Raw genomic sequence first — 11,898 nt, forward strand, 5'->3', positions numbered from 1 at the left:
GCCGAAGAGCTACTGCCTCCTTACCCGGGAAAGAACCGACCAACAGACAGGGACGTTGGACTTTAATTCTACCTGCTGCCGCGGATATGGCTGGGACAATGCTGGTGGAAAAGGCCCCAAAAAACTATACAGACAATGCCTTTATCAAACAACACTGTTTCATGATGCATCAGTGACATAACAGGAGATGTTTTGAAACAATTACTGCTTTGCATACAAGCCAGTGAATTCTATGCGTTACAGCTGCATGAGTAAACAGATGTGTCAGGCCTGGCACAGCTCCTGGTATATGTCCGTTACATTTATGGGGGGTCAATTAAGGATGACATCCTCTTCTGCAAACCACTGGAAACCAAGACAACAGGAGAGGATATTTTTAAAGTACTGGACATCTTGGTGACATCAAATGGACTTTGGTGGTCAAGATGTGTTGGTATCTGTACTGATGGCACAAAAGCCATGACAGGGAGACATAGTGGAGTGGTAACGCGCGTGCAAGCATTTGCTCCCGACGCCACTTGGGTACACTGCATCATCCACAGAGAGGCTCTTGCTACCAAAGGAATGCCTGACAGCTTGAAAGACGTTTTGGACACTACAGTGAAAATGCTTTTTTAAAGCAAGGACCCTGAACTCTCGTGTATTTTCTGCACTATGCAATGATATGGGCAGCAACCATGTAACACTTTTACAACATACAAGTGTGCTGGTTATCAAGGGGCAAAGTATTGACACTTTTTTAAATTGAGAGACGAGCTTAAAGTTTTCTTTACTGACCATATTTTTCACTTGTCTGACCACTTGCATGATGATGAGTTTCTCACATGACTGGCCTATCTGGGTGATGTTTTTTCTCGCCTGAATTATCTGAATCTAGGAATACAGGGACTCTCCGCAACTACATTCAATGTGCGGGACAAAATTTAGACTAGGATTAACAAGTTGGAGCTCTTCTCTGTCTGCATTAACAAGGACAACACACAGGTCTTTCCATCATTGTATGATTGTTTGTGTGCAAATTAACTCAAGCTTACGGACAATGTCAAATGTGATATAGGGAAGCACTGAAGTGAGTTGGGTGCGCAATTATGCCGGTACATTCCCGAAACGGATGACACAAACAACTGAATTCGTTATCCCTTTCATGCCCTGCCTCCAGTCCACTTACTGATATCTGACCAAGAGAGCCTCATCGAAAACTGTGAAAATTGAATTTAGTCAGAAGTCATTGCCAGATTTCTGGATTGGGCTGCGCTCAGAGTATCCTGCCTTGGCAAATCGCGATGTTAAGACACTGATGCACTTTGCAACCACGTACCTATGTGAGAGTGGATTCTCAGCCCTCCCTGGTATGAAAACTAAATAAAGGCCCAGACTGTGTGTAGAAAATTATTTAAGACTGAGACTCTCTCCAATACAATACAACCCAACATTGCAGAGTTATGTGCATCCTTTCAAGCACACCCTTCTCATTAACATGTGGTGAGTTATTCACAATTTTCAATTAACAAATGAGGTTTTATATGTAAGATGGTGAGATAAAGAGCAAAATTATTGATTATTATTATTTGTGCCCTGGTCCTATAAGAGCTCTTTGTCACTTCCCATGAGCCGGGTTGTGACAAAAACTCACACTCATGTGGCAGGCTTACAATGATGACAAAAAACAACATTTGAGAGTGCGCTGACCCTGGTGCTAGAGGGGGTACACAGCTGGAGGTTGAATGTTTGAAGGGGTATGGGACTATAAAAAGTTTGGGAACCACTGGTCTAGTGCACACAACCAAAACTTTACTTACGCTTTTAACCCAACCCCTCTGAATCAGAGGTCGGCTCAGTGATTTGAACTGGCCACCTAACCAACACAATGTAATTAAATCAAATTACATGACACACTGTATCTCCTTGACTGTTTCTACTCAAATAATAACATGTCAGCCTTACCAGAGAAACTATTCACATTTCCTGGAATGGATAAATGAAATGTACAGTAGTGTCTCAGACATTCGATAGGAAGGACAGAAATAATTCAATTTGTCTATACATTTTTTCACTTGAAACAGATTTTGGTCAATATGTGTATGTATGTATACTGTATAGGTGTATAAATAAAAATAACTGAGTGGAGGTAAACACCAGTAATATGAATGGAGAGGAAAGCTCCGGAAGGTCTTTCACTGTTCTATAAGCAGGGGATCTTGTGAATAATTAAACCACCAATCATCTACCTCATAGCAGCAGGACTGTAGTCTCAATAAATGACTCTATGACCCTCTGTGCTGAGCTGCCTGCTAACCACTAGCAGTTCCACTATCAAGTCCACAGAAATAGCAGAATGTGTGAAACACCCAAATGTCACATTTGTGTTTCTTTACAAACAGAGTTGGTGACGGTGTAGAAACAGAAAGAGGAAAACAGACACCCAGAGAGATGCACTGGCAGAGATGGAGAGGAGATTGATGTATGGAATTCATGTGGGCGTGAATGTGAACGTCGCATAACTGCATCCATCAAAACAAGCAACCGGTCTCAACGGCCCACCTGCCATCTGCGGGCCGAACCAACGTCCACTAACAGCGGAAAAGTGACAAACAACAGATGACACTCCATCCAGGATGTTTCCATACCACCTTCTCTAAAACTTTCCTACTACCCATCTGTGTTTCCTTAGTGACCGTGTGGATCATTCCCAGATTGGCTGTATAGTAGACCTACCAGTTAAAGACATCATGCCAGATGTGTTCAGGGAAATGTCCCTGCCCACCAGCTGTCCACTTACCTCCTCCAGTGCCCACAGGGAGTCCACCACAGGTTTGATCTTCTTCTGGTTGTAGAGGGAGAAGAGTTTCTCCACCACCGTTTTCACCTGCCCACACCTGCCCTGCTTGAACAGGAGGTTGAGCAGCGAGAATCCAGCCATGACCTTGTTCTCCTCGTAGAGTTTAATAGGGTTCACCTTCTCAACCTGCCACCACTGGGGAGTCAAACCAGAGACACACACATCACTTACCCCAATAACTCATTTGTGTTTCATTGTAAGTAATGAATGTTCGATAAATATTAAACAGACTGTTCCATTCTATAAACTCAGTGACAGACTTTTCTGACTCACAGATTTTGCAAGGCTGAAGAAACTCTTTGTTTCCCCGGTCACCATGTTTGATGAGCCTGAAAACACAAAAACAAAGACACAAGCTTATAGAGAGAGACAGGGTGGCTGTGTTAACTGTTGGGCTGAAGTGATAGGTGAACCGTAAAGAGCCGTGAGGGGTTATTGTGGGGGAGGAGTGGTTGCCTCCTTTAGATCTGGCACAGCTAATGAACTCTGTTCACCGTTATATTATTAATTGATTCATGCCGCACTAGTGTTACAACTCCACGACTGTCATACTGACAGAAACACTAATTCTACATTATCTGAAACCCAGGAAGACTCTTGTAATTAAACAATTCAGATGTGGATAAAAGCCAGGGTCAGTAAAATAAATTCAGGTATCATTTTTTTTATCCATTTGAATTAACCTACATTTCACACTGAATCACAACGCACGCTTGGTTTTCAATGAGGTTCAAGCGGTCGCTTAAATTCTGTCCAGATTGACTATTGAGTAGATGGAGGGATATTACCTATAAATAATAGGACCATCTGTATTCTAAGTGTCCTTAGACAAGGTGAAAGAGCTTACAAGAAACGTAAAAAATATTTGTGGTCTAAGCTATGTCATAGGAAACAGTGCCTTCAGAAAGTATTCACACCTGTTGACTTTTTCCACATTTTGTTGTGTTTTAGCCTGAATTTAAAATAGATTAAATTGCAATTTTTCGTACCCCATAACGTCAAAGCCATTTTTGTCTTTTTTTTTAATGAAAAGCTAAAATGTCTTGAGTCAACAAGTATTCAACCCCTTTGTTATGGCAAGCCTAAATAAGTTCAGGAGTAAAAATGTGCTTAACAAGTCACACACACTATATATACAAAAGTATATGGACACCCCTTCAAATTAGTGGATTTGGCTATTTCAGCCACACAGGTGTATATAATCGAGCACACAGCCATGTCATCTCCATAGACAAAACGACACATTTCTGCCCTGCTAGAGCTGCCCCGGTCAACTGTAAGTGCTGTTATTGTGAAGTGGAAACGTCTAGGAGGAACAACGGCTCAGCCGCGAAGTGGTAGGCCACACAAGCTCACAGAACGGGACCGCTGAGTGCTGAAGTGCGTAGCGCGTAAAAATCGTCTGTCCTCGGTTGCAATACTCACTACCGAGTTCCAAACTGCCTCTGGAAGCAACGTCGGCACAAGAACTGTTTGTCGGGAGCTTCATGAAATGGGTTTCCACCATGCGCAATGCCAAGCGTCGGCTGGAGTGATGTAAAGCTCACCGCCATTGAACTCTAGAGCAGTGGAAATGCGTTCTCTGGAGTGATGAAGCGCACTTTACCATCTTGCCGTCTGACGGGCAAATCTGGGTTTGGAGAATGCTACCTGCTCGAATGCATAGTCCCAACTGTAAAGTTTGGTGGAGGAGGAATAATGGTCTGGGGCTATTTTTCATGGTTCAGGCTAGGCTCCTTAGATACAGTTAAGGGAAATCTTAACGCTACAGCATACACTGACATTCTAGATGATTCTATGCTTCCAACTTTGTGGCAACAGTTTGGGGAAGGCCCTTTCCTGTTTCAGCATGACAATGCCCCTGTGCACAAAGCGAAGTCCATACAGACTGCGAGCCAGGCCTAATCGCCCAACATCCGTGCCCGACCTCACTAATGCTCTTTTGACTGAACGGAAGCAAGTCACCACAAAAATATTCCAACATCTAGTGGAAAGCCTTCCCAGAAGAGTGGAGGCTGTTATAGCAGCAAAGGGGGATCAACTCCATATTAATGCTCATGATTTTGGAATGAGATGTCCGACTAGCAAGTGTCCACATACTTTTGGTCAAGTAGTGTAAGTAGTTGCATGGACTCTGGGTGAATTAATAGTTTTTAACATGAATTTTGAATGACTACCTCATCTCTGTAACCCATACATACAATTATATGTAAGGTCCCTCAGTCGAGCGGTGCATTTCAAATACAGATTCAATTACAAAGACCAGGGAGGGTTTCCAATGCCTTGCAAAGAAGGGCACCTATTTGTAGATGGGTAAAAAATAAAATAAAATAAAAAGCAGACATTGAATATCCCTTTGAGCACAGTGGAGTTATTAATTACACTTTGGATGGTGTATCAATACACCCAGTCACTACAAAGATACAGGTGTCCTTTCTAACTCAGTTGCCGGAGAGGAAGGAAACCGCTCAGGGATTTCCCCATGCCAATAGTGACTTTAAAACAGTTACAGAGTTTAATGGCTGTGATAGGAAAAAACTGAGGATTGATCAACAACATTGTAGTTACTCTACAATACTAAATTAATTGACAGTGAAAAGAAGGAATCTTGTACAGAACAAAACTATTCAAAAATATGCATCCAGTTTGCAACAAGACACTAAAGTAATAATGCAAAACATGTGGTAAAACAATACATTTTTTGTCCTGAATACAAAGTATTATGTTTGGGGCAAATCCAATACAACACATTACCGAGTACTACTCTCCATATTTTCAAGCATAGTGGTGGCTGCATCAAGTTATGGGTATGCTTGTAATCATTAAGGACTGGGGAGTTTTTCAGAATACAAAAGAAAGAGAATGGAGCTAAGCACAGGCAAATCCAACAGGAAAACCTTGTTCCACCAGACACTGGGAGATGAATTCACCTTTCAGCAGGACAACAATCTAAAACACAAGGCCAAATCTACACTGAAGTTGCTTACCAAGAAGACAGTGTATGTTTCTGAGTGGCAAGTTACCGTTTTGACTTAAATCTGCTTGAAAATTTATGGGAAGTCTTGTAATGATCAACATTTTTTTTTTTTAAGAATAATGGCCAAATATTGTACAATCCAGGTTTGCAAGAAAGACTCACAGTTGTAATTGCTGCCAAATGTTTTACATTTTTTTATTTAACTTTTATTTAACTAGGCAAGTCAGTTAAGAACAAATTCTTAATAACAATGACAGCCTACTAGGGAACAGCCTTGTTCAGGGGCAGAACGACAGATTTTTACCTTGTCAGCTCGGGGATTCGATCTAGCAACCTTTCGGTTACTGGCCCAACACTATAACCACTAGGCTACCTACCGCTACATGTATTGACTCAGGAGTGTGAATACTTAAGTAAATTAGATTTGCTAACATTTCTAAAAACATGTTTTCACTTTGTCATTGCGGGGTATTGTGTGTAGATGAGTGAGAAAAAATATATATTTAATCCATTTTGAATTCCGGCTGTAAAACAACAAGATATAGAATAAGTCAAGGGGTGTGAATACTTCTTGAAGGCAGTGTATATGTACAGTATAGCACAAGTACAATGGTGCCTAACCTATATACAATACCTGTCAGTAAGTTTGAAATGTTCTAAATTAAAAATGTCACTAAAGAAACTTCATCATTCACAGGCTAACAGCACATCATATCTCAAGAGTCTTATGTGCGATACTGGTGGCACAATGTAGCAAATTTATGAGTAGCATCCTGATAGGACACCAACCGTAGAGGATGTAGGTTCCCAGAGGCCTCAGCAGACCGAGGCCTTTACCAGTGTTCTCCCCAGACAGACAGTCCAGGACAATGTCCACTCCCTCTGGAGAGATCCTACCAAATACAGGAAATTCAATTAACGAGAATCAACATGTTCCTCATTTACAGACAGCCTCAACTACAGGCTTCATCAGAGGCCTATCAATCTATTAGTCATTCAATGTTTAGTTCAGATTTCAATAGTTACATTTATATATTTTTAGCAAATAATAAACAATCCACTTTATTGACAATTCAATCAGCCTTTTGTTCCATCAAATTCCACTCTTGATTTCAAGTGATACAGTATTAAAAGCATTGGACAGGTTAACCATCAGTGCGATTTTTCGTGGCATGACTCACTTAAGAGCACAAATGTAAAAGAAAGAATGAGAGGCATGTTCTGATCAAGGGGTCCTATAGCCTTCCTTTCTGCCTGGTGGCCTGACCGCCTGCTTGGCTAAACTGCTCGGCGGTCTTATGATGCCCATGGCCTTGCATATTGTAAAAGGAGCGACTTAAGACCAATTTAATTTTGCTTTTCTCTTGATCCTGAGAGGAATGTGGGGCCACAGAGATGAAAGGCTTATTAATCTGCCCCTCCCTCTGATATGGCTGTATTTACTACCATTGTGATATGCAGGCAGACAGTATTCTCCCTCTGTCAATAAGTACTGAGGGGGAACCAAGGATTAGGCTCCTTAAGAAAGGAACTCAAGAGGAAAGCTTGGTTGAATGTATGCATTTATAAAGCACTTCAGAATAAATTCAGAATGTGATTATCGGATGGACATGCTTTAAGCCTCCTGACTGCATGACTCACCTCCAAAACACTATTCCTATTAGACAGTAGACATGAAGTTAGCCTTGGCATAGAGGGTTCTTTTCTGATGGTCTCCTATTGAGGTGGCAGCATCCCTATGGATTGCACTGATTGCCAATCAAACAAGATAATTAGTGATGGGAGACTAAATCCATACAGTTACATATCGGGATATTATTTTTGAACGATATATCATATCATTTTGACAATATCGCAATATTATTTTTGTGCTAGTTGTCTGTACCTACACCAAAAGTATTTTTCCTCCAAAGCTTGTTCTCCATCTTGTTTTTAAAAGGGAGCCAATTTGTTTCCAGCACTTTTATTTCCATGACTGATCAAAACTCATTTTTTCATGGCTCTCACTTGTCCCTCTGCAGCAGACATATGGTGAGTAATATGTTTGGAACAGACAAGACAATGACATGCAGAGTGATCTGAATGGGCATAGTATTTATGAGGCATCAGGGCGCTTTCCTGATTGGCCCAGCTGTTCCACGTCCCCAGCAGACAGCCTGTTGCAGGTTGCCTTCAGAGAGCCTCTGAGCACTCTGCCCCACACACTGCCGTTGCTCTCGGAGACGAGCTGCGTGTTGCCATAGGGACCGTAGCCACACACGTCCAAATATGGCATCGACTAACATCTGCATCCTCCCTGAGCTCTACATGCTCTGTGTTCTACGTTATCACATTATCATTTCATATGTACATATCAAATTGCACATTATAAATCGAAAGAGATCATTAGTAATTATGTGAAATTATATCTAAACATATTTTAATAAATCTGTAAGATCCAACGAAATTACACATTTGCTAACAAATTAGTCTTATTCATAACAATTGTGTAGAACAATTACCTCTGCAGCTCTATGTTTAGAAGAAAGATTTTATCCCAATAATTGCTATTGTAGAACAAAAAACAAACCTTACTTTTTAACTTCTTGTACATAATCAGCATTTCTGTCGAAGAGGTGGGTCACAGAGTCTTTGATGGCTTCATGTTTGAAAGATGAGGCCGTTCCAAACACGGTGACGCTGGGTATTGTGGAGCACAGCTGAGCCACAGCTTGACCCTGAAAAACACCACACAATCCCAGTCAGACTCTCCAAGACACAGACAGTATTACACAAGGCCAATCCAGACAATGACATTTCCACAGATTTACCAACCATAATCCATATTTTATATGAAAAATAATTATAATAATTATTCTCATCCTGTTCTAATCATTCAACACACTAGGTAAAGACAGTAAATGTTTTCTTGTCCATCTCTACTACAGTATGGTACTACATGTGTGAATTAAACAACAGAGTTATACCCCATTGTGTGCATCAGTCTGAAATCTGAGCAGTCGCTCTACTGTATGTTGACACACTGTAAGAGGTTGTTCATGAATTACAGTCTGTAGGAGCATCTCTAGAGTAGAGTATAGTTACATCTCTAGTTATGTTTAATTATTAAAGCTGGGAATCACTAACAGTGCTTTCGCTAAAGGGAAATGTGCTACATGAGCCTGATAATTCAATGTCTTGTAAAAAAAAAAAAAAAAAAAAAAAAAAATCTGAAGAGTCTGTGTGCATATATACTGTAACCAGCACAGCCCAGATACTCTCCATCTTCAACCACAGTCACATCTTTCCTAGATGTCGTTTTCTCAGCCACATCTCACCATCATCTTCAATCATGAATACAGCATTATGTAAAACAGCATCTGAGCTGTCTGATAATAGCCACAGGCTGTTACCCTCAAGAGCCACCAGAGATACACACCTTGGCGGTATCTATAGTAACATCACTGATATCATTTTCAGGAGATGATTTCTTTCCACCTCCTTTCGGGAGTTGACTTACCACACCCCCCCCTGCTGAGTGGACCAATACTGACATCCCCTCTCGGAGATTGGCAACCTCAAACAGCATCATGTAGGCAGCCACGAAGTTCATGGAGAAGGCCGCTGCCTCAGGAAAAGTCATATCATCAGGCATGTTATAGACGTAATCCAGCGGTGTGCAAACCACCTCTGCCCAGGCGTTGTAATTTACAAAAGCCATAACCCGGTCTCCTATCTGAAGAGAGGAAAAGGTAAGCTATAAAATATGATAAATGCACATTTTGGAGGTGACATGTTTACAGGTTTGTTTTAGAAATGCAACAAACCTCACATGCTACTCTGACCAATGCATTTCAAAATATCAACATTAACCATTTCAAACTGGAACACAAATCAATAATTTGGGAGGTAAAAATGCAAAGTGAGATCAATGTAGTTGTGCTACTAATCCATGACATAATATCTGTAACATACTGTGATCTGGATTCACTGACCTCGAATCCCTTGGTGTTTTCTCCCATCGCCTCAACTATTCCAGAACATTCAAATCCAGGGACAAGTGGAGTTTTCGGAGGATTGTCAATATTACCTTGACGCACCATAAGATCCAGGAAGTTCAAGCCACTGCAACAGTAAATGTCTCATTATTATTAACCTCACAATCAAGCAGTTATTTATTTTTCACTTAGGTGATTGGAGAAGACACAATAATGCATGATGGACATTTTCACTATTCGATAAATGTTACTTAGACTTAAAATATGTTAGTAAATAAATGCCTTCGCAGTCATAAATTCACAACACAAACTGTTTGACATCTACAAACCCATGCTTGAATTCCAGACTAATAAAAGGTGCTACAGTTCCAAGGCCATGGTGATTCACATGCACTGAACAATGAATAGCCAATCTGTGATAGAGCATATCTGTAACAGGCTCTCCCTCTTATGGAAAAATTGCATGCCACTTGTTGAAAGTATAGTTTATGTGTATTTATTATGTATTTCAATATTATCAATAAAACAATATGGTTGGACTAAAGACAATTATTCAATCCCTCAACAGAATCTACTTACTAAATGCCAAGTAGCCTATCATAAGAGAATAGAGCACAAATACCACAACTGTAGGACTTTGTATGAGCCAGTTGTAATGAGAAAATCAATTTCACCTAGCTTGAGGTATTTACAGTAACTATTCCCCCTTCTGCCATAGCCAATAAAAGCTCATTAAGATGATCAGTCAAGAACAAGCCAAGCAAATAATTGTATCAAGCCAAATTGTAATTCATTCCAACATTTCAGGTGTTTTTGCTTTTCATTTGCATGATTGGTCCACAGACCACATTGGTCCACATGAATCATCTTAATCATCTACTACAGACAGTGAAACATCAGAGGGCATGTGGCTTCGTGAATGCAACGAGTCCTTTTCTCGTGTCACTTTTACAAACTATACAGGTCGAGTTGAACCTTTTATTCATGGGTCGCCCATACTGAATCAGAATCTGCAACATGTTGCAATACACTTGTGAATGTGGTAACTTCGAATCACTGATATTTTAAGATCATATAGGCAGGCATCAATGTAGCAATTAATCAACAGTTTAATATGCAACGTTTACCATGCTTTGACGCGAATTTTCACTTCCCCCTCCTGTGGCTCAGGCATCGCCTTCTTGGTTACCCGGAGTTTGTTGAGACCCCCGAAACCGGAAAGTATTACGGCTCGCATTTCTTTGGTATCTCCTGCAGATACATTTTCTGTTTCTTTTGCTCTATTCTTCTCTATCATGTGCTCAGTTTCCTCTGTCATCTCCGTTCCTTCTTTAGCCATGTCGGTGGGCTTCATGAGGCTGGAAGGGGATGCTCGAGTTTGTAACTGGTCCTTCCCTCCTTCCAAGTTCAGAATGCGCAGTATGAGCCGAATCAGTTCTCTTTTGGAAGAGGGAGAGGCTATTCGCACCAAAGATGTTTATAAACCTTGGATTGCTTGTGCTGTGTACTGGCCAATGAGAGAATTTGAAGCCACACTCGCCATATTGGCACTCCTCAATCAAACGTTTCAAGGACAAAATTGCATGCATTTAAGTATTGTTTTATTTGTAGTAGGGACAGTAACATTATTCATCTAAAAAATATATACTTTAAGGATTTTATAAAAAATATATATTTTTTAATTTACGTTTAGCTCGCATAATATGATTTAAAAGTATGTATTACATTGTCTGTAACATAATACACGTGGCAAAAACGAATGTAGACAGTCATACATTTTTACATTTACATTTAAGTCATTTAGCAGACGCTCTTATCCAGAGCGACTTACAAATTGGAAAGTTCATACATATTCATACATGTATTTATGTAGCTTCCAAAATATTTGTTTTACACTAGTGGGGAAGTGCCAAGATGGAGGTACAAAACTACAACTCGGCGCCCCCTTACAGTCATCTAGTGTATATATAAATCATTAGCAGGGACACGCCTAGTGCCCAAATTGATCACGTATGTAGTGCAGTTTAGAGTCGAGTGGAGACGAAAGGCTTCGGTTCAGTCAGTCGTGCTGATGAGCCTAGTTAATGTTGACTTGATGGCAAAAA

At 40.6% G+C, this 11,898-nt stretch overlaps 1 protein-coding gene across 1 annotated transcript in view; it reads right to left on the minus strand.

The window, feature by feature from the left end:
• The window catches only part of LOC139562890 (synaptic vesicle membrane protein VAT-1 homolog-like), a 32,959-nt gene extending 21,721 nt beyond the window's left edge, over positions 1-11,238 (minus strand). The window contains exons 1-7 of the mRNA XM_071381018.1: positions 10,921-11,238; positions 9,791-9,920; positions 9,316-9,531; positions 8,391-8,533; positions 6,606-6,709; positions 3,113-3,168; positions 2,780-2,974 (exon numbers count right to left, since the gene is read on the minus strand). Coding sequence (XP_071237119.1) covers positions 2,780-2,974; positions 3,113-3,168; positions 6,606-6,709; positions 8,391-8,533; positions 9,316-9,531; positions 9,791-9,920; positions 10,921-11,147 — 1,071 coding nt within the window. The 5' untranslated portion in view covers positions 11,148-11,238. The remainder of the gene's footprint in view (positions 1-2,779; positions 2,975-3,112; positions 3,169-6,605; positions 6,710-8,390; positions 8,534-9,315; positions 9,532-9,790; positions 9,921-10,920) is intronic.
• Between the last annotated feature and the right edge of the window lie 660 nt (positions 11,239-11,898).

The sequence above is a fragment of the Salvelinus alpinus genome, chromosome 33 (assembly GCF_045679555.1).
Source record: "Salvelinus alpinus chromosome 33, SLU_Salpinus.1, whole genome shotgun sequence".
In the NCBI taxonomy this organism is placed as follows: domain Eukaryota; kingdom Metazoa; phylum Chordata; class Actinopteri; order Salmoniformes; family Salmonidae; genus Salvelinus; species Salvelinus alpinus.